This window comes from Camarhynchus parvulus, chromosome 2 (genome assembly GCF_901933205.1).
Source record: "Camarhynchus parvulus chromosome 2, STF_HiC, whole genome shotgun sequence".
In the NCBI taxonomy this organism is placed as follows: domain Eukaryota; kingdom Metazoa; phylum Chordata; class Aves; order Passeriformes; family Thraupidae; genus Camarhynchus; species Camarhynchus parvulus.
Window position 1 is genome coordinate 92,752,037 of NC_044572.1, and position 26,718 is coordinate 92,778,754.

Sequence of the window (26,718 nt, forward strand, 5' to 3'; positions counted from 1 at the left end):
ATTTTAGAACAGCATACCAAAGAAAAGAAATTATCTGCATAAATCATGGAACTTTGCTGACTGGAAATACTACTTCTGCTTTTCCCAGCTATCACCATAAAAGTAACATCTGCTCATTTTGTTATAAACCCATGATTGTCACCTTATTTTATAGTGAGTTTTCATATGCTCCTTTAGCTGTGAGGAAGTTTCAAATTCTTTTTTGCAAGACTTGCAGCTGTGAATCCTACTGCCTGCCAATTCTTGACGATGTTCTTCCATGTGTATGGACAGCTGACTCTGTAAAGTGAATTCATCTCCACACTCTGAACAGATAAGATTCTGAAAGAGATAATAGAGACTGATTTTTCAAAACAGCAGCGCACAAGCTTTGCTCAAGTAGATTAACTCACCCTTCTATGGACATTGGCAGCTGGAAGCAAGCAGCGAGGGAAGTATACAAGCAAGAAGAGTTTATGAGCCCTGTGGTATAAATCATGTACAATAATCACTGCAAGATTATATTAATATTTATATTTTAAGAAACTCCAGTAGAACTGAGTTCTGGAAAACTTCATATGGCAGTAGAAACAAGCAGTTCAGTACCATCCTCACCACTCCCTATTTCCTTGGTGGGCTGATTCAAGACACACACAGAAGCTCACCTCAGTGCCATTACACCATGGTCTACAGAAACATCTGTAACAAATAATTACTTTCCAACCAAAATCACTGTAATTGTGGATTCAGGGATTTCACACTTTTACAGGTTAAAATTATATTCAATGTCATTTTTAAACAGTAATCCCACCACTGTTAGCACTGACTTTTAAGCTTTCTTGCACAGTAAAGATGACAGAAATAAAGAAGGACACAGTGTTTCTAACTGATATCTCTTCAACCCACTAATTTCAGAAAGGTTTTTTATCAGCTCAGTTTTTAGTAATTGTGACTATCACTGCAAATTGAAATGTTTCTTATCCTCCCGGACCCTTTTTTCCTCTCTCATAATGATCAACAAGAAAAGTAAAAACAAACAACAGAACACAACCATGTTCATTTCAAGAAGGATATTGACAAGAATGTTTTAATCAAGAGGAACACAGGTATGCAACCCTTATTTTTGGACTGTTTTGACAATAAATTTGTTCTTTAAGTCTGAAAAAAAAACTCTGCAGTATCACATTTCCAGACAAAAGCTTAAAAAGCTGAAGTCCTTTAATGAAATTAATTACCAATTCAAAAATTATTTGTTTAATCTAACCTAGATGCCATTACTACTGCATTCAAGTTATCAAGTGAGCAACAAATAACTAAGTTTTTTTTTCTACGACATACATTCAAATCAGAATACTTCTTATGGGCATCTACTGCTCTTATACAACAAATTTAGTTTATAATTTTAGATTTCTAAAACTGGGGGAAAATTTTATGAAGGGAAACCTACAATTACTATGCCAAGCTCAGGAACCTCAAAACTGAGGGATTTTGAATCGCTTCTCAGCATTTTTCAGACACGCATATGCATCATGTTAAGTTGCAAATATACATATTCTATTAAGCATCTCCTAAAAAAAAAAAATATGAGACAATTAAAGTCTTCATTATTCTGTTCAGTACTGTGAAATTTGCTGTAGGAAAGCAAGATCACAGTAAAGCAGAAAAACTCCAGAAAACCCACCTATATATCACACCAAACAGATTCTGCTATAGGCAATACCAGATGTAATTTTTTGCTCCTCAAGCAAACAAAAAAGTCACCACCATGCACAGAGCAAGTAATTGAACACTGTAACCTCACTATGGTTAAACCCACATTTAAACAGAAGGAGCTGGTCATACACAAAATTCCCAATTTCAGAAAAAAAATTTTAAAGCTCTACTCATTGGATTCTGCCTGTTTTATCTCTCCCTATCTTACCAGATACAACATCTGAAGAACACTTTGGAACTCATGATCTTCACCTGTTTTGTGTCTATGACTCCCACCATCTGTAAAGGATTTTAATCTGCACTTTTTCAAAAAATCATTGCTCATGAATTATTAGACAGTACAAATCAAATTCAGTGGATATTTCTAAAAAAAAACAAACCACAAACAAAACCCCAATATCACACAAAGTAAAACATAAAAACACAAAGCAAGCAGATTTTATAATGAAGGAATTTTCATTTTATATCCACCAAATATCAGCTTTAACTTTTTCAAAATATTAAGGTGTTCCCAAAGCCCAAAAGCCACTCATGTTCATGAAAAAAGAAGACATAATAGCAGTTCTAATGCAATAAATAATTTGTGTTTCAGTTTTTTATTCACCATTTCTATCCTGCCAGGGCAAAATGTAGCAATGAAAACTATTGTGCATTTCCACTGAGGAAATGGACATGTTCAACAATCCTCAAGAAGATGGGTCATATTTACACAAGATATTCTTAATGACTTCTCAAGCGAAAGCTACCCCATATTAGTGAGGAATTTCAAATATGAAGCATTTTCCTCACACCAGTTTATCACGTATAAATCACTGAAGAATGTGAGGAGAAAATAGTCTCTTGCAAGCTCAGTATCAACAGCCCAGAAAATTCCTTCGAGAACCTCTCACATGGAGCAATCAATCACAAAAATCTAAGTTTCACAGACAGACCCACTCTCCAAAATCTCACTAGAGATGTTCTGTTCTTTCCCATCTGCATTCTTCTGTAGATAAAGCTGCCTGATGCAGCACAAAACAAAGGTAAAGCTCCCCAAATTTCATTTTGTGAAGCAATCTTCTTACCCTCTCTGTGTGTCCCCTAATGTATATGCACCTTTGCTCTGATTTCAGATTTGTAACCCTTCTAACAGCAAAAGGAAGAAGAGCAGACAGGAGGGAGAACATACTCCACCCATAACTTGTTAACCTGCACGTTGTGGACAATCCCTCAATGACAGCCGGTGCCATCACCAATACCCTCTGCTTCAAGTTCAAATTCCAGCTCTCCTACAGGTCCCGTGCATAATTACTGTGAAAGTTATTCCTGCAGTTTTATGTGCATTAATTGCTACATTCATCTCTGTTTCATCACAAAACTATTGGGTATTATAAGAAACACATTCATTAGCAACTGAAATATGTTCATATTTTTATAAACTTAATTTTCAAGCTGCAGATGGAATTTTAAATTGGAAGGCATCACACAGTTTATTATTCTAACATCTGCACCAAAGCAAAAAAAATCAGCACTGCTGAAGTGCATGAAAAATCACTTAGTGGTAGAAATAAATACCAAAATCCACCCTCAGGTGTCTTTCTTATTCTGATGTTTCGAGCAACTAATAAATCAAGTTTCCTTAATAATACCAATTAAGCCATTTATCATTATAGATACATTAATATACAGCAAAATTGGACTCCAGTCCACTTAACTTGGCTGCTTACTTGGCTGTGTACATGACAAAACACAAGCTAAAATGATTAAAAAGGGAATACAATCTCTACAGATGGCATGCCCTGCATCTGGTTTAGGGAAAAGTGCACACAGGCCTATTATTCCCAACTTACAGGTCAAAACTGCTGTAAGCTGTCAGCAATTGGCATGGAGAAACACATCACTGTTACATTTGTGATTAGAAGTTTGACAATAAAAGTGCATTCCTGATTCAGCTCCAGTTCTCCAACACAAAGTGCAATTTTAAAAAAGCCTTAACAGGAGGAAGAGGCAATTACATCATAAAAAACTTGGTATTTTGGGCAGTGCATTCAACTCTGGCAATTGTAATGCAGTAAAGACTATAAGGTCTGCAAAATACACCACTATGTATTAACTGCTAGGAATTAAATTAACACTCTATCAAAATGAAAAACGAAATTTTGATAGGGGAAGGAACAAGTACTCTCAAGGAAAACCAACCACGCAAAAACAGAGGTGGGAGCTGTAGACAAGGTAACAGCTTTATCTATTTCTATGAATGGTGAGAGTGCCTCACCATGACATCTGCCATCCAGCATGATCACACATTATTTCTTATGTGTAGGCTTATCAATGTAGATTAAGTCACAGAAGTATCTTCAAAATAAAAGTATGTGCAAATAACCAATCAGTCAAAGTTTATATATAGTATGATATGGTATTTATCAAATATGCTCAAGTTCCTTTTGTTCATAAAGACACAATGGGAACACTTATCTATAATCAGGATATTAATTTCTGTAACTAATATTAAAACAGACTCCCCACATAAAGCTTTATATTTCTTCAGAACAAAATCATTTATTCAAAATCTAAATTTACACAAAATCTAAAGCATACAGGTAAGGGATTAAATACAACCACTATGACATGTCTTTTCAAAATGAAATTATGAAATTTAATGAATTACCTCCTCTTTCTCATGTAGCATTATATGTGCTTTCAGACTGGCTACTCTGGAGAACTTCTTGTTGCACACAGGACACGTAGGATCTTCGCCATTGTGAGTACATTTGTGAAGGGTCAAGTTGAATTCAACATTAAATGACATCGGGCACTGGTCACACCGGTGAGGCTGTTTGTTAAAATCACAAAAATAAACACAAAATTCAGTCTTCCCATAAGCTACATATACCCTGAGTGACACATATAACCATACAAATCAAAATGTTAAACATTAAAAAAGAACAATTCAAGTATCTACATAGGATAATGATGCTTAATAATACCAATATTAATTATTTTTCTTCTTTGCATCTCATTACAGAAAATGCAAATACAGCATTATAAGAGCACTAAGTGAAAATAAAGAAGGGGGAACTAAGGAAACCAGAGACTCAAAACCAGAGACTCAAAACTGAGACTGTCTGAAAAGAGTGAAATTAGTAGGAGAGAGCAATGAGCAGGAGACAGAAATACATTCTCCTATTTTAACTGTGATCATGATTCACCCAGAGGGTGGCTGGACACTAGCACAGGCTCCCCAGGGAAGTGGTCACAGCACCAGGCCTGACAGAGTTCAAGGAAGATTTAGACAATGCTCTCAGGCACATGGTGTGACTCTTGGGGTGTCCTGTACAGTGTCAGAGGTTGGTCTTGATGATCATTGTGGGTCCTTTCAACTCAGTATATTCTGAGGTTCCATGAAATCTCCTGAAGTAAAACTAATAATCAAAGCAGCAAAACACTTGGTTTATACTAGGCCTGAGTGCTCCTGACTTGGTATCTGCAAAACCAGTTTTCATTCTTTAAGAGCACTTTCATTTTTGGATGTAAAGGCTCTTACCCATGTGTGCAATAACATGGGCTTAACCTTATCAATTTTACAAAACTGAAACTTGTGTAAATTGTTTTTGTATACGTGAATTATCTCCATTGTTATGCTACATTTTGTGAAAATTAATCTGTATTTAGGGCTACCTCAAAAAGTAATAGAATTATTTTCCTATTACATGTGAGTAGTTTTAGCTTTGTGAACAAGAAAGCAAGGGAAATAAATGCTTCATATAACAGATGCAACTTGCGCCAAAAGCTTCACTTAAAAAGCCAGTCCAGTCTTAATCACATATTGGTATTCTTCTCATTCTTTCCCAAATTTGATTTGTAAGTAGCTGAAGTGATGACATTAATCCACTGATTAATACATACATACTAAATTAGTTTACAAGTAGGATCCTGTTAATAAACATAAGCATTATTTTCTTTTTATTGCTAATGTGTAGAATCACTTTGCAAACTCTACTGAAAAATCTTCATACATTTTGTCATCCACCTGGGTATTTTAGAAATCAAAGAAAATGGCTAAAATTAAAAACTACTGATCTGGAAAAAAACAATCCAATTAAAGGGCATCAAAGGAAGGTCCTATCTCAAAGGAAACATGAAAAACATAAAAGAGATATGTCACAAAACTCTAAGGTCCCCAAGTAATAATTATTAGTGGTGTGACTGAAAAGAAATAGAAAAGACAACTTGTGCTAGCTTCACTTGACGGTATATGAAAATATCAGTGTACACTGGTTATATCTAGCACAACTCATACCTTGTCATTTTGCTCATGATCCCTCATATGGCGCTGGAACTGGGTCTCTCTTGGAAAAGACAGCAAACAAATCTCACACTTATGGAAGTTGGGTACTTGGTAGGGAAAATTACCGTTCTCTGTAGTTGGTGTCAGAACATCATCTACAAAACAAGCAATAAAACATTCGTATGAAGCCACATTTTATCTACTTATAATTTATTGTAAAAACCAGAATAATTTGAAGCAGAAACTATTTCAATTCCTCTAAGATTTTTCACTTATCCAACAGCGTAACTTCAAGGAATCTTGAAGATCTCAGGCTGAAATATTACTGCTTCCATTGACACAGGATCAACCAAATATATCCATACCTCAAACTGCCAGTCACTACAGACATAAATAATCACCTTTCCCCAGTAATTTGAAATAAATTCTTTCTGTGCTTCACAAACACTCATTAAGTCTGAAACAAAATGAAACCTTGCAAAAAACACTAGGTATGAGTAAGGGACTGCCAGGGGTTACTTTTAATAATATTACATCACAGGTTTCTAAAAAAGTTTTTTAAAACTACATAGTCAGCAGTTCTGACTACACAGATTTTCTGCCCTCCCTCCCTTCTCTTGCTCTCTCCTTCCCTACAAAAAATACTTTCTTCTCCTTCTGGCATTACAAAACCTTTATTAAAAACTATTTTAAAACCTTCAGAGTTGTAAACCCAACACCAATGTTTCAAGCAGTTGAGAGCAATGCAATAAACTGCAAGTCTAAGTGCATACATATTCAATCAATGGAAAGAGATGTATTTTTCTTTAAACAGACCTCGTCTAAGCCCATACAGTTTTCTTTTGAACTCCTACAGTCACGTAACTTTTGATACACCAAGTTGCAAGCTACTACATCATCCTGCTCAAATGAGTGAAGTCAATCCTATAAACACTTTATGATATAAGGAAAATATTAATCCGAGGAAGTTAAACACATTTTACATTTGAGAAGATACTGTATTACTAAGAAAGTTATCTTTATTTAAGAAAAACTTTAAGAAAAGCAACTGGCAGGAGAGATCAGTTTGTGCTGCAGGTTAGGGTCATGAAAGAGGAAAAAAAATCTATAGAATTCAATTTCAAACTACCACAACTAAAACTGCATCAAAAACACAACATAAAAAGAAAGGAATATTTATTTTATTATCTAGACATGCAAGGTGTCTGATGTTTCTCTTTAAGTCAGTACTTTTCTTCATGTATGTAAGAACTAGGCATAGGAAGTAACAACAACACAAGCAGAAGTATACAGCATCCTGTTAACATTTCCTTAGAGGAAAATGAAGATTATATAGTTCATATAGTATTTCCACTCTGCTGCACCCACTTCAAAGTCCTCTCTCATTCACCACAACATTTACAAGGGGAAAGAAAATATCAATACCTTATGTCCTGATCTTTTTTTTCCTGCTAAAATTCTCATAAACAAACTTTAAAAGCTTGTAGTTTAGGAAGCTGTAGGAAACATTTCAGCACAATTTATCTGGGCAAGAAATTACAACAAAAACCAATGCCCTAGGGACTTGCACTTCCCATTCCTGGACTAAGTGACCCAATTAAATTTTGCTTTGCAAAATTTAGTTATCAAATATTTCTCTGTAAGAGAATGATGCAAACTTCACTTATCTTTCTCACATGTAAACTTACACTTACTGCACCCTTTAACAGACTCTAAATTCATAGTATGCAGACACTATCAATAACAACCCTGAAATGGCCACATTTCTTCAAAAGCTGAAAACCACAGCTTTAATTACAAGACACAAACCTTCAAGTAATCTTGTGATAAATATGCCCGAGTAGAAAAAAGGACACAAAATCAGTTCCTGTAAATAATGGCATCACAAGAGAAGTGAAAGAAAAACCTACTCCTATACTTGGGCTATGTGAAAACATAATGCATAAGGCTTTCCTCTCCTCTGGAAAAAGGAGTAATTGTTCAACCCCACATAGGCCTGACCTCTCACTTTAAATTGACAACTGAAAAATGATCCAATGCATGACTTTCCAAAGGCCTTCAAACCTTCTCCTTGAACCAAAGAGATTAGTATCTTTAAACATTCACTCTTGAGATCAAAGGCACTGGGCAACATGCAAAAACAATGTGGAAGCAATTGAAGTAGCAAAAATGTAGCTGTGACATCAAAGGTGCTAAATTCTCTACACTTTGAAACAAAATCCCAACATGCTCACTAGGTTCTGAGTAATACTGCCAAGTGGTATCGGTCATGGGTCAATAACATACCTATGTATCATTTTTATTAAAATGTGTATCATATCTGTATTGACCAATACTGATTAATCTACAGGCTGTGAATTTTCTTCTGCAATTTAAAAAGGAGTTTAACTATAGAACAAAAAATTAAGTATCTTGTAATATTTTAGCAGAATTTGATTACTATAATTCTATGCAATCAGACCACCTGATGCAGTACCTGAAAGTATTTCAGGTTTTCTGTAAAAAGACAGGAATGACCGCTGCTAAAATAAACAGAAAGAGGCAACAAATGCATAATCTTAAAATATTTCATAGAAAAGAACAGAAAAACAGCCTGAACTTATAAAAATGAGGAGTTAAACATACCACATCCCATGCCAAAGCATCACGAAGTTCTCAAGACTAGTTCATGGATGATCATAAACCCTGAGCTGCCCTCAAGCTGCCAAAGGCACTCAGATCCCAATGAAGAAGAAACAGAAGGTACCCATATAGAAAATGGACTGCTTACCGTCCATTTTAAGCATGGACATTGTAACATTTCAAGCATTACTCTTTCAATGAAAATTTTTTTAACTCTTTCCAAAGCCAAACCTTACAGGGTTTTTTGGTCCTGTCTTTCACATTGCTAAAAAGCAAAGGAATGAGTTTGGGAAATCAGGACTGGACTCTAGAATCACCAACTGGACTGTAAAGTCCAGCTTCTCTTGGCAGAAGACTCTCAGTGCAGAAATCCTTAAGGACAAGGCACAGCAGATCAACTTAGGTTAGACTCCAGGAGTCTTCAAAGGCTCAGCTACTGAGAGATCAGGCTGGAGTCTGTTCTCAGTAGCAACAGCCAGTAAGTCCACTAAAACAGTCCAGTTTGGACAATAAAGAATTCTGAAAGTTCAATTGCTTCACTTTTTCTCAAAGGGCAGAACTGCTACCTAATACAGGTTTAAATTAAAACACAATCTCATTTATTCATTACCACTACGTCTGAAGTAGCCTATGGGAGAAATGAGACTACAATGTCTTTTTTCCTTTGTATTGTCACTAAAACAGCCCTGTCCTCTATCACCCACTAAATACTGGATATTTCAGAGAGTTGCACAGCTCCTTTTTATTAAAGATGTAGGAAGTGACTTTATAGCTTACTCTTCTACTAACAAGGAGAGTATTCAGAAAAATATCCCTTCTGAAATCCAACAACTGGATAACAGCAAGGCCTAAACGGTTACACTCTGTTTAGAATTAGGAGGACAGTAAAAACAGGAAAGACACTGTCAATTAAAGAAGTAACAAGCAAGTGAGCCATATTTTGACTTTTCAGGCAGGTGTCACAGCCTCATGAAGTATGATTCAGGACTGTTTTCATTTCAATGTTATTAAAAAAATAATTCCAAAATGAAATAACTGTTTGACACAATTTGTTTGTTAGAAGAATCAGTGAAATGAAAACTTTATTTACACTGATACCTCTTTCATAACAAGCCAAAGTAACAACCTACATTACTGCATTTCAGATAAATCAGCAATAAAAAAATCTTTCCCTATATCAGAGGGAAAAAATGCTTATGGTGCATCAGCTTGGATCATCAAACAAGCCAAATGATGCAAAATACTGAACCTATCTTAAAGCCCAATACTTTTGAATACCAAAAAAACATGCAGACAAAAGCAAGTTCAAGAAGCTAGCAGTGGGGCATGAACCCTGTAATTTTTAAATCCACTGAGAAATCTGTCAATTAAGAAAAATGCAACAATTCCAAACATTCCCTGGGTACCCAAGTTAAAAAAAAATCAAAATACTCACATAACCGACACAACATTTGATGGACACATTTACCATTTATCATATTAGCAAGAATTTCATTAATAGCCAATATGATGCTCATGTTCTCATATTGTAATATGTGTAAATATAAGTATTAGAAACACAAATTAAGTAATCTATTTATTGTCAGGTATACTCTGGCAGATGAAAACACAAGTCTGTTTTTTAATGAATTAATGCAATTCAGAATGCCATTCAAGCCAAAACCACAGAATTAAAAGTCTGAGGTTTTAGTTCAAGAAGACATTAACTGATTAAGTGACACCAACACAATCACACAAAAATTGGCATGCTCTTATTAGAGAGCAGCTTCTTAGTAATATCCGTAAACAAACACAGAGAGAGAAAACGGAAAATAACTATTCGAGTAACAGACCTCCTGAAAAATAAGTGATTCTTTCAGGTCTGCACACTACAACAAACTTGCTGAACAGAAGGATAGTTTCAAACATTTGCATTTATCAGTATTAGCTGCATAAAAACAGCGCAGAAGCTACTGTCACTTTCTACTTTTTTTTTTCAATTTGCACGTTAGTCTAGCTGCAGCATAAATCAACCTTATTCCTTCACAGCTTGGGAGAGACAGTCAAGGATCAATACAATTAACCTAAACAGGGAGCACTTAGCTCATTATGCACCATCAAACACATCTTTGTCAACATGCACTGTCAAACATATTTTTGTCTGTATTCTTACAGTTTGTCGAAAGTGCCCAAAAATAGAAGAATCAGATTTGCAAAGTACCTATCAATGATAACAAACTTTCAGTTTAAACATAGTCTTACTTGAATACTCCTAATGTTACAACCTGTAATGTCTTTCCTGAATTTATTGTCCCTCACAGAGCAGCAATAATCACTCTGGGTGAATTCAGCTGTGATACAGCCTTCACCAACCCTTGACCTCAGGAGTTGAGTCAGCAAGCAGGTGCTCTCTGCTAGAAGCCACTGATGTCAACTCAACGTGGAAGGAGGAAGACAGAATTAGAGCACTCCCAGCCATTCCCTCCTTATGTAAGCAGCACTGTGCCTCATGGCAGCCCACAGCCCTCTCTGCAAGGCGCAGATGGACTCATTCAGCTGTGAATGCAGCACAGCCTTATTAGATCTCTAATAACCTCCTCCAATCCAACTGAAAGGACATTGCAAATAAACACTCAAGCTCGTAAAATTCATGGGTGAAAACTTGTCACTTATGTTAAATGGCAGCTAGCAAGCCTAGGGACAAAAGGGTCTGACCCTATCAAAACCTATTTACTAATTTATGAGTGGAAAGAAAGTGGTAGGACAAGAGAACAAAACAGAGATGGCAATACTGACATTTCCTCATACTACACTTGAACTCACAGAACACAAATGACAATGAATCATTAAAACATTTTGCTTAGTTCTGCAATCATAAAAGCAACAGGTTCGTTTAAATCTAGCTCAGCACTCTAAACAAAACCAGCAGGCATTCCTTCTGACTTCTAATGGGAAGAGCAGGAGAAGGACTCAACTCTCAAAAAAATCCAGAAATCAATAAAGATTTGCTCATATAAGACAAGGTATTTTTATTATGCTTTGGTCAACACTTAATCTGGAACACACTGCTGGGATGGACATTCAGGGGCTGGTCACTTAGCACGTGCCAACACAAAGTAGATGCACTCCTTCCAGGAGCAGAGTCCAGACAGAGCAGAGCCACACTGCTGCACCTCTGCTGCCGAAAAGCCTGAATTAACTCTGAGGACACAAAATTCACAGTTCCATCACAGCCAGTGAGATGCTAAGTAGGTTGCACTTCATCTGGCTGGTATAGAGTTAACTTCCTTCCTATCAGCCCATATGGTGCTGTGTTTCAAATTTGTGACTAAAACAATGCTGCTAACATCACTGCTTAAGCTATTGCTGAACAGTGCTGCACAGCATGAAGGCCTTCTCTGTTTCTCACTTTGCCCCCACAGTGGGTAGGCTGAGGGTGGGAGAAAGGCTGGAGCTAACACAAAGGGATATCCAAGCCATAAACCATCATGCTCAGCAATATAAAACTGGGGGTAGTTCTTCCAAGGTAGGGTTCTTGGCTCAGAGACTGAGCACCAGACTGCACCTTTGAGAGTGATGGCAAACATTTACCTTTGCACCACTTGGTTGGGCCTTTTTGTTACTTGGCAATTTGGCTGGTTTGGGGGGCAGGGGGTTAACCTTTTTTTTTTTAAACTTTCCCCGTTTGTTTCCTCAACTGCCTTTATCTTAATCTACAAGCTTTTTCTTGCTCTTGCTATTCCCATTCTTTCCCTCACCCTACTGCAGGAGAAAGTGAGCGAGTGGTTGGAGGATGCTTAATTGCTGGCCAAGGCCAACCCAATACACAGATACACCATCCACACCATCCTAACCTACACAGACAACTGAAATCTGGCATTTCCTTCAGCAACTTTGATAGCTTTGTTTGACATTTAGATAGATCTTGCTATATTTATTGCTAAATGCTCCAAAACAAGAGTAACACTTTTTTTGACAGCTGCATATGAATGTACCAAGCTACCATTTTTCAGCTGTTTTCACATGATTTGGATTTCTCATGTGTGAAGTCATGACCTTTACCTGTGCCCAACCCCTACACTGCTAACAGAAACTTCTGAATGAACTTAATGATTTACTACATGGTCTTCCCTCTTCCGGAGAATGAACATAATCCAACTACAGCAATAAAAGTCAACAGAGGGACATGAGAGATCTAAAATAGAAATTTTAATTATATTTGGAAGCACTTAATGCATGGGAATAAATGAGGTGTGAAGGTACCAGCACAGATGCAATAGGAAATAAAATTTCTGCAACTGGTGGAAAGCTATGGACAAGGGACAGAACAAGAACTGAAGCTATCACACAGAACACAAGTTATTCAACTGCATAGATTACTTGGGAAAAGACATGGAAATTCTTTCAAGTATACTGACAAACTAGTGTGGAATTAAAGCATGCCAGTGTAATCCAAGTTTACCATCTTTATTACCCAACATGCCCCTTTGTACATAAATATGGATTTTTTTTACTGCAGAACAGTGAGATACCAGAGTATCACCATTAAAGCCTAAATATGAACGTTTTCTAAGGCAAAAGCTTGAGCAGTTGTTCCTTCTGCATGTTTTCCAAAGAAATTACCCATACCTATTGTATTTAAGAGATTTAGAGCACACCACACAAGCTGTACCTCTACATTCTTGCCTGCATGACATCACTCACCTATTCTTGTCAGTCAGAGGTCACCACATAAAACCCTAATGCAAAACTACTGAAATAATCCACATAACAAAAATTTGGTAAGATTTAACTATGTGTTCAAGTCTCATTTTTCTTCAGTAATATAAAATTGGGATGTAAAGCCTCTAAATTTCTTTTCCCCTAATTCAATGTACTCACATCCAAAATGCTGCTAGAAGACTGACAGCAGCAAACAAAATACAGCCAGCTCTGCAGAGGCAGACTTAAAGCTATGTCATCTCTGTGTTTCCTAGCTTTGCCTATTTAATATTTATCACTCTTCATGTGTGAGTTCTGTTACAATTCAGGCCCTCTGAAGACATGAAATACTCAAGTTTTAACTGCACTCATAAAGGAACTCAGTTCAGACTTGTTTCAAACTAGCCCTTGGGTTTAATAAAGGACATACACTCTAGGCTTAAAAACTGCTTCAGTACATCCTGAAATATTTCATCTTGCTGTTCAAAGCATTCCTTTCCTGCTATTTGAAAATGATCAGATACCAAAAGTCAAAACTGCTCATTTCATGTTGCCACTGGTCAGTGACAAACATCACAGGTAAAACTAGAGAGGGCCTCTCTATGGAACGAGACCCCCACAACTCCCTTGTGTTACCAATGCCTGTGCTCAGTCACCCTCACAGTAAAGAAGTGTTTCCTTATGCTCAGACAGAACCTAGCATGTTTCAGCTTTCACCAGAGAGGTTAAATTGAACTGTTCAACTGAGTTTAAAAAAAAATGCAAGATGGTTTTGGGAAAACAATACAATACCAAAAAAGGAAAAGGAACTTTTAAAATATCAGCTATTGAGGTCAAGATATTATTTTGACTACTACTGCCTAGAGTTCATTTTTCTTATCCAACACATTTAATCTTCCTAGAACAAAGAACTTGTTCTAGTCTTTGACACGCATGGTGGACTGTCTAAGAAAGATACATAAAACATCATTGATTCACCTTTATTTTCTCCCAAAGCAGAATTACCATAAACACACAGACTGTACAGCTACAGAGAGCAACATTTCCATGAAAGACAACAGCAAAGCATGGCTGTATGAATTCCAAGGACCACACTTCAAAAAAATCTAAACCAATGCAATCTCCTAAGTAAAAGATATGATATACTTACTTTTGTAAACACCTATTTTCTAAATAAAATTCCTTCTGGTAAAAGTGAAACCCATGAAATGCACAAACAGTTTTCAAAGCCTGTATCTGAACAGGACAAACAGACAAATGTCCTGAGAACATAAATTTCCCAGATTTAAGCTGTCCTGTTCAGCCAGAGCTTCCTCATTCATGACCTTTTTTTGTCACAGAGAAGTGCAGAATAAAATGTGCTGCTTGCCAACATTGACTTCACTGCTTTCCCAAACTGCTGAAATCTCAAGGACCAAACCCACCAGAATCCACAAAACTTGCCTATTTAGGGCAGTCCTTGCAAATGTCTCTCAATCCCTGTGGATAGCCCCAGACCCTGTAATTCTCAAATGCATTCAAAGCACCTCTATGAAAAAAATATAATTAATAAATTGGCAAACTTCTTTTAAAATAAATGAAAATGTGAAAAATTAAGAACGTGATGAAACTCACATTAAGTCTTGGCAGCCATTTGCAGATCTTACCATAGAAATAGTCTAACATCAAGGTCCAACTACAAGCAAAATGAATACAGCTACTAGGCTGTAGCTGCCTGGACAGCTTGTCTCAATTCTCATCCTCTTCTCATTTGTACATCATGTCATTACTATAGGAGTTCACACATGTATGACACATGCATACCCTTTCAAAAACTACTAGAGAACTAAGCAGATCTTTAGTTTAAATAATAAAACAAACAAACAAAACCACCTCCAAAGCTAGTAACACCAAAAGTTCTTTGGGACTTTCTTTATATCCTTATTACTTAGTGATCAAACGCTGAGACCAATAGCCATAACAGAGCTAACAAAAAAAAAATCCCCCACCACTTGTGGTAGGAACCTGTGGCCCATCTGGCTTTCCATACTGTAGAAAAAACCTCGCCCAACTTCCCAACTCTCACGAAACAGCACAGCTTTTTCTTTGCCTGTCAGCACATTTCAATTCTACAGAAAAGTATTCCACAGAAGGCTCACCTACACATTCCCACTCCACAGCGAGAACCCATCTGAAAACATTAGGAAAACAAAATATTCTAAATACATACTGAATGTATTAATTGGATGACTTTTCATTACTGAAATAGGTATGGTATTAAAATGCTTTATGAAATCTCTTTCCATTCTATTTGTGAAAAAATATGTATTTCAATTAAACACCTACTGCTACATGCTTGTGCTGAAGGAGAAGTCACTTATGAGGGTTTCAGGCCTATCTGAACCACAGCATTTCTTGCTTGTGGACCTTATTTTCATATTGCTCACAGAACCACAGTAACATCAGCAGGAGTGAACTACATAAAAGAGCCATAAAACTCACCAGCTACCAACTACTGTCCAAAAAAAAAAAAGCTCCCCAACCAACCATCAAACCAATCATGCCCTGAAAATGCTCCCCAGACATCAACGGCAATAAAATACAATCAAAAATGTTAAAACTTAGGCGTGACACTAATACATGTTGAGAAAGAAAACCAGCTTGGTTTGGGGCTTTTTACACATATATTCACGTAGAAAACGACCGCAAGTGTTTTTAAAGAAAAACAACACGAAACTTAAAAATAACGTCGTCCTTGCAAATCAGAAACATGAGCGAGTTGAACTTAATTTTGTATTTGTTTATCATGCTTTATTCGAAGGCCTCATTAATTTGGCCGGGAGAAGAAGGGAGAGGGAGAGGAGCAGCGGAAGGAGCCGGAGCCATCCCGTTCTGCCCACCGCAAGCTGGCCCAAGCTCTTCCTCCAGCTCCGGGACCCGCACCGCGCCAGCAGCAGGACGAGGAGGAGGAGAAGGAGGACGGCCAGGGCCAGGCCCGAGGAGCCCTGCTCCGCCGGCCATCACAACCACGGCCGCGCTGCCCCGGCGGGAGGCGGCGGGGAGGCCGCCCCGGCCCGCTCTGCCGCGGCCCGCCCGGTATCATTGCGCAGGGCCGGGCCCGGCTCCCTCCGCTCTCCTCTCCTCCCCTCCGCCCTCTCGCCTGTACCCTCGCACAATAGACCCGGCCTTCCTCCCCCATATCCGGGGACTATATGCGGAGCCCGCGGAGGCTTCTTGCCTCCCACCCCCGGGCGCGGATCGCGCCAGCCCGGCCGCGCTCGTTACCTGCCTCGGCGCCGGCCTCGCCACTCTCCCCGCCGGGCTCGGGGGGCCGCCCCCTCGGCATGGCCGCCCCCAACCCGTCCCTCCCGCCCCCCCCCGGCGCACGCACACACGGACACACCACACACACACACTCTTGGCAACGGGCGGAGGGGGGGACGGAGGGGCGGGGACGAGCGGGCGGGCCCGGCCCTACACACGGGCTGCAGGGGGCGGGCGCCGGCGCTCCCTCCCGGGGGAGGCGGGCAGGGGGCGAGCGGGGCAGCGGCGAACTCACGGCAGTGCCGGGCGGGCGGGGGGCGCAGGGCGGGTGAGGGGCGGCGGCGGCCCCCGGTGCGCATGCGCCGGCCTGTGCTGGGCTGGGGGGAGGTCGGTACATCCGGGTGCGGCGGCGGGCGGGGCCCGCGGGGCGCCCTTGTGGGGCCGGCCCGGGAACGGGAACGGGCCGAGCGGGGTTTGGCACGGTGGATCTGCCTGCCTGTGGCTCCCACCTGGACGCGTACCTGTGTCCCCTGCTGTAGCTGACCCTGTCTTGGCAGAGGGGTTGGACTAGAGGTCTCCTCCAACTCTTTAATTGTTCTGTGATTCTGTAAGGGTGAGAGCTTGAAAGTTATCAGGACTCGGCCAGAGCCGCGTGGTTAGTGGCCTGAAGTTGTGTCAGGGCGAGTTTAGGTTGGATATTAGGTGCTAGGAAATGGTTCTTCACCCAGAGGGTGTTTGGGCACTGGAACAGGCTCCCCAGGGAAGTGGTCACAGCACCGAGCGTGACAGAGTTCAGGGAGTGTTTGGGCAATGCTCTCAGGCTCATGGTGTGGTCTTGGGGCTGTCCTGCGCAGGGCTGGCAGTTGGGCTCTCATGATCCTTACAGGTCCTTCTCTGTTTCTGTTCGCTGTGGGCAATTGTTCTCTGCTTTCTCCTCACACACCCTCCATGAATTCTGGTTTTAGGCTGAGGGGCACAAAACATGAGCACATGGGACTCGCCTGGTGCCCAGGAAGGTGGCAGCCTCCAGCCTGCACACAGGGTAGGCAGGGTTTGCTGCTGAACTTGCTGAAATTGTTTGGCCTGGCTGTGCCCTGGCCAAGCTTTGCTACCTGAACCAAATTGCTGCCCAAGGAGATCTTAGAATCGCAGGGTGGTTTGGGTTGGAAGGGACCCTATAAAGATCATCTTGTTCCAATGCACCTGCGCGTGAGCGGGGACACTTTTGACTAGACCAGGTTGTTCAAGCCCCAGGCAATCTGGCCTTGAACACTTGCAGTAATGGAACATCTGCAGCTTCACTGGGCAGCTTGTGCCAGCGTCTCACTACCCTCACAGTAAATAATTCCTTTTCAGTATGTAGTGTACCCTCCTTCAGTTTAAAGCTATTTCCTCTTGTCCTGTCACTCCTCGTGAGTGAGCCTTGTCAGAAGTCCCTCTTCAGATCTTGATGTGAGTTGTCATAAAAGATAGCTGGGTCATTTAATTGTGATTTTTTTGGTATCAGAGGCCAGAGTTTGATTGTGTCCCCTGTATTTGTGTGCAATAGAACTGCACTCTCTGGAAAGATACAAATAAAGTTGCATATGCTTTTCTTGACAGCATGTTCTGCACTTCATAGATTTCATTGCTTCCAAAGACACTGCTGTATGTCATTGTTTAATACACAAGTGTTGAGCTTCTAAAATTAGGTGTTTATTACACCTCTTTCTTGCTAAATAAATCTTAATACAAAATACTTTTGATGAATTACTTGATTCTTTTTCTTCCATTATCTCTTTAGTTGGACCTGTTTAAGACTCTAAAGCTTGTGAGTTAGGGGGGTTTCCTACAACTTTTGATTTTTAAATACCTTTTTAAAATGAGTATATTTCTGTACAGAGGGAACTTGTATGAGAATACTGCCTGCAGTGATCAAACTACCTTTTTTAACATTTTTTTGGCAACTCAAGTCTTACAGCCAAAAATGGATCCAAAGCCCATTGCCACTGAACTGGCTTCCTGCAGCTTATTTGCCAAACTGTTAAAATGTGCAAATTCTTCTCACTGCCTTCTAGGATGTCCCTTTTTCCTCCCCCCATCCCATATGCCAGCATATGTCCAGTGTCTTTATTAAAAACTACATAGTGCTTCAATAGGTTGTATTAAAACACTTTTAATATGATGCATTAACCAGGCTGGATGATCCTGTCCTCATTTGTTACATTTATTACTTTAATGTCACTTTCTGTAGTCTCTGCAATAGTATTTGGCAGGTGCTTCAGATCACTGATCAAAAAACAGGGTGGGTTGGGTACTGATATCTGTAAACTGTGGTAGCAAAGCATTACTCAATCGTTTTCTCATCGTTGAATGTTAATTATCACTTCGTTAATTCATCTATCTTGTTCCGTTTCAAATGGATGTTGGGGGTTTTTTCTTAAGTTAAAGCCTTTCAGATACCTAATTAAATTACATCTAAAAACTTGCCTTAAGCAACCCAATTTAATCATATCAAAGAATGAATTCAGGTTTTTGGAATGCAAGGTTTAGTTTCTACCTGAAGGCTAAGGTTGGGTAAGCAATATTTAGATAATTTCACAGTCTGTCCACCAATAAAAAGTGTACTGTATTTAATTTTCTCTACAGAAGTGCAGCGCTGGCTGTATAAAAATGGAAAGGAGGACTGAAGCTGGTGTGACCATTGCCTGGTGCTTCTGTGGGCTCTCTACTCGCTGCAGCCCAGCTGCCGACAGGAAAAGAGCGAAGAGCAGCAGTGGCCTCTGGTGGCTGTAGGATAGTTCTGTGCTAAAATACCAAGATCGCCGGTCGTTTTAGCAGTGAGCTACAACCTACAAGTACAAGAAACGAAGTGACAGCTTTTTGCGTGATTGCAGAGAGAACCCAGGGGTAGGAATCAAAACCAAAGATATCGAACCAGATCAGTATCTGGAAAAACTTTGCACAATCTCATTATCTTACATATTTCTCCTGATTTTATTCTAACTTCGTTATCAAGCATGTCTGTATTTTTTGTTGAGGTCATCTGCTTTAGGATTAGGAACCTTCATTTTGAGTTTATTTTCAGTTTTGAGCTGATGCACACTTTACGGAAATGTGAGATTGTATGTGCTGGAAACTTCTATCTGTACAGATAGTAATGAAAGCCATTTACTGCAAAAGCCAACTTTCATTTCTATTTTAGCTTTTCAACATTATTGTTCTCTGCCTGTCTTTCAGTGTTCAGCAGTAGTACATACAATTGTGTTTAATTTTGTACTGCAAAAGTCTGTTCATTATCTGTTCCAAATTTATGTGGTATGTTTGTCATTGCCTATCAGTCTTCTAACACTTCTGCATCACTCTCTTTTTGTATAAAACTAGCTCTGCATAAAAGCATAAAAGCAGAATATACATAATTTTTTTCTTCAGGGCCTTAAGAAGCTTGTGGTACTGGGAGACAAATAGTTTATGAAGAGTGCATGGAACATGTGTTGAAGAGGTTATGAACATTTTTTTTAATAAGGAAATTCAGTGGTATATCAGATGCCTAACTTTACAGACATTTTCAAGCTGTCTAATCTCTGTGTAATTTTCCTTCTTTGTCTGTGTGATTGACACAATATTTTTCCCTTGCACTTCACAGCTCCTGGAAGAAATGTACTGCACTCATTGCTATAACTTCTGTGCTACTTGTCAGTGATTCTGTTGTCTGTATTTGCAGAAGTGCTGATATTTCAAAATATTTCAATTTTTTGTATTTTGTAAATAATAAAATCTCCAATTACAGTCTCTCTCTAAAGTCTCTGGCATTACTCCAGAACTGCTACACAGGACACTCTTGGTTTTGGGGTGTGCCTAGCATTATAACCCAGTGCCTTCTCAAGTGAGAACCTAGCAGACCATTACTTATGCTCTGTTGTCCGTACATAGAAAACATGGGTCTGTTTTCCAGATGGAATCTGTAATGTAATACAGAGTGTGAGATGGCTAGCCTTTAACTTTTCTATGATTAATTTTATCAGGTATCACTAATTTCTAGGCAGAAAAGCAGCTATAGCATCATCCTTTAAAATATGCAGCAATAAACTGTATACTTATACTTGCAGATGAACTATAGCAACAGAGAGTAAGGTTAACACAAGGCCACAGAACAAACTGGGTTCTAGGTTTTACTACCAACCAGTAGTACTAGATGTGCTGCTGAGTTTTAAGGCAAACTAATGAAATTCAGTGAACCATTTCAGTAAAGCTAATTACTAAGTAGGGTACTATTTTCAGTTGTCAGATACTGTTTTACTATTGGAAGATATTTTTTTCAGTTGCTTATGGCTTTGCCATACTTGAAATCTTTGGACTAAAATTTCCATGCCAGCTGTCTCATTGCTGTTGATTTGAACAGTCTACTTCTGTTTGTCAGCTTATATATCAACCTTGATTTTGGTTTTTTTCTTATTTAAGAAGGCACATGAAATCATTTGCTGCATTCACCAGTGAAACCAGTGGTTGAAAATGTTGATGTCAGCTAGAATTTTAATTCAGGAGGAGTGCATTCCAGTAATACTTAAAATTTATTCTTTTTCTATATGTTTCAAACAAATTAATAGAATGCGCTCAATTTTTTTTTAAATTTTTATTTTTCATTTTAAGGGTCATGTGACATCTCCCTGTCCATGTATTCCAAGCTGGGGAAGGCAGCACAGTACTTTCCCTGAGTTAAAGCTGTAGATGTGTACTATTCCAAATTGGAGAATTCATCTACAATTTGCTTAGAGTCGTGACATTTAGATAAGTAAAACACCTTTTGAACTCTTATGTTTTGGCTTTTGCATGTCTGAATGCTTGTGAAGTAGAAACAAACATACTTCTAGTGAGTGCATTTTTGTGTCTTGGTCTGGCTTTGAGCAATGGCATTTTGAGAAAAAAGTATTGCAGTTTTCTCAGCGTGATGAAAACGCTGATACACCAAAGTAGTTCTGTGGTTCTGTGTTCAGCCAGAAGTGAGAGAAAGAGAAGCAATCTCAATATCCTAAATACACAGTAGAGCCAGGCCTCTATAGAAGGGCGTTTTGAGAGCTATACCATCAAATTTTGTAGGATGCTTTGGGTTGGAAGGGATTTGCAGGTCACTGAGTTCCAACTCTGCCATGGGTAGGGAACTAAACCAGGTTTGCTCCCAGCCCCATCCAGCCTGGCCTGAACACTGTATTTGCCAACTGTTGGCACAAAACAGTAAACAAACTTAAGACTGTCTTAGTGCTGTTGCCAAAATGAAATCAGCTGTCCTGGCAATAGGAGCTTTATGATTATAGCACATAACTTGGACTAGAACCTGCAGTAATGTGGAAGTGTCAACAAAAGCAATAATCATCTTCTGTCATACTGCTATAATAGAAAAAGCTAGAATAGGCCTGGTGTATGTTCAGAATGTATAAATTCTTAAAATTATGCAGTGTGAGAACTGCAGTATGCATTGTTTATGAAGGATTTCACTAAAGAGGTAGTTTTCCAGTGTTAGCATATTAGTTTCCAAGGAAAGGGAAATGTTTCCTGCTTTGTTGGGTTGGTTTGTTCATTTATCAAAGAAATGGTGCCTCCTACACTTTCTTGATTTCCTTTTGTGTAACTGAAGGACTTGGGTTTCCAGCACGGTCAGCTATCTTGCTTCTGAAGGTGCTATTCCAGTGGAAAATAGTATTTTGATGAAAAACTAATTCCCTGTGAAAATCTAGTGTTTACACTCATTACAAACCCTCACACATTTAATGAAGATTGAAAATGTAAATGCCCCTTAAATAATATCCATAAAAATCTCATTGGCAGCCCTGAGGCTGCATGTACAGTTCAGTATTTTAAGAGGAAATTCAATATAGTAAGGCAGGGTTGTACTGTAGGATATTGTAGTAGTAGAGCTGTACTAAAGGTGAAATCTATTTTGAGACCAGGATGACTAATCAAATAAGAACAGCATGGAGTCTAGCAGCTTCTTCTAACATATGCTACTGAACTTGGATATTTCACATCTGTGTGACATTCACCTCTGCCAGCTGGGCACTAACTCAAACTGATCATCTAAAGGATAGACATTACATTTGCTGTCAGTGTCAGAGTTCTAATTGGATTCCTATGAATTTCTACAGAGCCATGTTACCTAGTTTGGTTCCTACACTGGGATTTAAAGTCTCCTTCCACATTTAAAACCGAGCACAGATATCACCTTTTTTTTTCCTACGGCTTTCCTAAGCTGCAGTTTTTACTGTCAGGTTGATCAGTCTGAGGCTCTGTGACCAGAGCTGACTCTTTTCTATTGTATTTGATTCTCCTATTTTTCTTCTACTTATGTAATATATACCCTGTGATGCAGGTTCTCCACTGGCTGAGCTTTATTTTCTGTTGTGGGTATAACATGCCTGGAAGATGGTCCAATCCTTCACATATCACCTGCTAATTTTTCAGCAACTTTGCTGCAGGGATACCCATGTATCATATGCTCTAGATAGTATGGAGTGTTGATTTTTTGAAATTTTTGAATCTGTTTTAAATAATTTGTCAGAAACCTCCAATAAGTTTCATTATTTCTTCCAGTGACACCAGTTTCCGTGTTGTCTGCACTACCTGAAATCTCAGCCTGTAAGCCTTCTCTGTATGTTTTCTTTATGTGTCTTTTTTGGGGGGTTTATTGCATGGTCCTTGTGGTTTTATAGTCATGCGTTTTACAATTTTAATCTATCTCGTTACAGTTTCAATTTTGTTTTCTATTCACAAGTAATAATGTAGGAGTCTTCATAACCTACTAGGTTCACTGATGCCTTACTGTGAACTTGGCATTTAATTTCCTGTTTGTAGGCTGCCTTGTCTTGATGTCTTATGATAGGCTGAGGTTTATGTTTTCTGTTTTATGTTGCCTTTTTGTTCCCTTCCTCCTTTTTTCTCTCCTCTTCCCTCTCCTATTTCTCTTTCCCTTGACTACAAGTGTTGGCACAATAATTTCTTCTGCTGCAAATATATGACCCCAAACAGAAGGTCTATCCATCACCTAATTTTTCTTCATAGTACATCATGAGCAATGTTATGTGATCTTGTAATTTGCTTGTCTTTTCTGCTGTGTATTGTTTTTTCATGGTTTTGGTAATGGGAGTGGGTTCTTGGGCAGGCTTTTTGCTGTCTTTTTGTTCTTTCCCTCTGTTAAATGCCAAGTTGTCCCTGAGACTGCTCTACTGGGGAGTTGCTGTCCATATTGTGTTTGTCTGTATCTCCTCATAATGTTTACATGAAGTTTTTGGACATTTTTGTTCAATCTCCTGAAGCTTCATTCCAATTTCTAAATGATGAGGATTTTAATCTGACAGTCCTATAATTCAGCTTTCTTATATGATTCAGCATTGGTCTTCCCCAGATTCTTAACCACAGTTTTTCGTCTGTTTTTAAAAAACTCTTTCATTAAATATTGAGATATGAATGCAAAATCCTAGAAATCCCCTAGAAGCATGTAATGTCTTCATATGCCATGGAATATGGTAGTCACCTTTACAAGTAACAAGTACAGTCTCAGGACATCATTCTGCCCTCCACAGATAAAGACCTCTTCTGCAGAGCAGTTTCAGAAGTAAGGCTTGCCATTCATAGAAATTACAAATGACATATTATTTGCACTATGAAGACTATGTTTAAACCATTGGTCTTTTCATATGAAAGATTTTTTTTAATAGGAAAAAAGTCTTTGTACTTGGACACTACGTGTATTTCCTTAAATCTGATGTATTTTTCCATCTTTGGACATGCTACAGAGCCCTGGTATCTGGATGCTGCATAGACGGCAGAAACTTGAACAAGTCAAGTGCAGAGGAGATGTTTTTCTCCCAAAATTTTCAGTGGAAGTAAACTTACAGACTCCAGAGTTAGACTATGCGTAGGACTTACCCTGAAGTAGGAATGTAGGCTAAATACTTTGATCCTGAGGAAGAAAAAATTAAATTTCCCAACTTTATTCTTGAAGGGCAAAGATCTTACCTGCTGCAACCAGTGCTAGTCCATTCTTTAGACAGATAACTAAGGAATTTTTATCATTTCACAAACCTGTATTTTTCCTACTTGTTGATGGGAGCCTCTCACTCTGTATCACACACCGAGATATTAGTATAAATGAGCTCACAGTGAGAAAGCACAAAACAAAGTAAGTAGGTGCTTGCAGGGAAGGTGAGAGTAAGAAAGTACCCAATTGTACTTGCTTGAACAACAGAAATATTATTTGAATTATAAAATTTTCTTATAAACATTTATTAGAAAAATCTGATCGAAAGGTTTCTCTCTTAAACCTAAGCCTGAACTTTTCTAGATCAATACAAGTATCTGAATGTTCATGTTCATAGTCTTGTAATTTTGAAAACTTGTGCAATAGCAAACAATTCAATATAATTAATTGTTTTATGTTTTCACAGTGTTAATTCATGTGCAGAAGTGTTGCTTAGACAGAGCCCTTCTGGGGATGTAGCTGCACATTGTGAAATAGTTGGTGGCTGTTCTCACTTAGAAATTCCCTCCCTACTATTCTCACAGTGATTTTTCTTCTCTCCACAGCTTGTCACCCTGGGCTGTGCTGGCATGATGGTCCATGAGGGTATGAGGGTACACCATACTTGAAAGAAATTATGGAATTGACCCCATTTTAGAGGATTTGTATTTTATGTTTTTGGCAAGCACAGTATATGGGTGCCAAACACAAATGCCATCCCCTCAGCCAGATATCAAAGCTGCAAAAATCTGGTTGCCAGATTTACTAGGATTTAGAAAGTTGCCAGATTTACTAGGATTTAGAAACATTTCTTGGTACAAGGAAGACATGAGAGAGGGGTCATTAGAGAACTGGGCTTCTGGCACTTAAAATCAGGAGTGTCATGAGCTTGTAAACAAAGAAGTGTTGAGAAAGCCAGTATGTTCAGAAGAACATGTGGTTTGAAGTGGAAATTGTGGTACTGGTAATGCTATGGGATTTCAGATACATCAGTCAAAGCAGAGAAAAATCAAATAGGCTGCCTGTTAAAGAAGAAAATATGGCAGAAACAACTGCTAAAAAAACTAAGATAAACGATGAGGGAAGCAAGTCCAGCCCTAAGTGGAAGAAGTGGCATAGTACACTTACCAGAAGCTTGACAGAAGAAAGTTAATCCATAGATTAGAAAACCAAAACAAAAAAAAATGTTGATGAAGGTGAAAATTAAGTAGGCCTTCAGGGTGGTGATGTGGTGTTACTTACTTCTTAAAAGTTAGAATATAATGAAGAAACTCCCTGCTTCATCAAACTACATTATGAATCCACGTGGACTGAAATTCAAAGCCTAAATCAAATGCATCATTTGGCAGTTATGCATCATAACTGCCCGGCAAAGATGGTAACACTGCATCCAGTATTCTAAGACCACTGAAGAAGCAGCCAAATCAGGCAGGAGGACAATCATGGGCTGCCTTATTTGCCTGCAGTGACAGGTGGAACACCATGAGACTGTACCACAGAGATTGCTCAGTAGCTGGGTCTGGGGCAGGTGGTTGAGCAGGGCCCAGGAGGGTCTGCAGCCTACATGCAACCCTGAGCTGGGTCAGAGCAGCTTCCAGGGGCTGCCCCAGAGCCCCACAGCTCAGGGATTGCTCTGCAGCAGCTGCTGCAGCACGCTCAGCTTCGGTGCTCTTCTAGGAGTAACAACAGCTGGGCTCCTCAAAAGGGGAACTGTGGGAAAGAAGCACTTTGTTAAGTTAAAAAGGTCAGCTAAGAGAATGGAATCCTCTTACTTCACCTGAATTTTTTCTGGCCACCACCACACCCAATGGAAGCATTGGGCCAACACACCCTCTTTACAAAGATTAGTGTGGGAAATGGCAAAAGAAAACCCACATACTGGGGAGGAAGTGACAAACATAACAAAAGCAAGGAGATGCTCTGCAAAAAACTGATGTCCATATTAAAAGAATAGAAAGAATTGTTTATTCTGGCAGGTAGCATGTAAAAGCACAAGACAAGAAGAATTTTGAGGAGCATCTAGTGGAGGAATTCACAAGTAGCAACAAATCTTTCTTCCAATATATCAAAAGCAGGAATTAAGCCAAAATTTGAAGGGCAAGGGTAGTAATCGTGGTATGAAAAGAGCACTCAGGAGGGTCAGGCCATTGCAGAGGAGTTACATTAATTATTTTTGTCAGCAGTCACTGCACAAGAAACAGGACAGATCCTGATCTAAAGTTGT

General features: G+C 39.0%; 1 protein-coding gene across 3 annotated transcripts in view; it reads right to left on the reverse strand.

The window, feature by feature from the left end:
* Window positions 1-16,829, reverse strand: part of ZNF236 (zinc finger protein 236) — a 76,173-nt gene extending 59,344 nt beyond the window's left edge. For 2 of the 3 annotated variants that reach the window (XM_030965449.1, XM_030965443.1), the window contains exons 1-4: window positions 16,526-16,623; window positions 5,972-6,114; window positions 4,340-4,504; window positions 143-321 (exon numbers count right to left, since the gene is read on the reverse strand). In XM_030965449.1, the coding sequence (XP_030821309.1) occupies window positions 143-321; window positions 4,340-4,504; window positions 5,972-6,114; window positions 16,526-16,586 (548 nt within the window). In that variant the 5' untranslated portion in view covers window positions 16,587-16,623. Of the gene's footprint in view, window positions 1-142; window positions 322-4,339; window positions 4,505-5,971; window positions 6,115-16,525; window positions 16,624-16,799 lie in introns of those variants that run through there. The other variant, XM_030965458.1, reaches the window with a different exon arrangement.
* Between the last annotated feature and the right edge of the window lie 9,889 nt (window positions 16,830-26,718).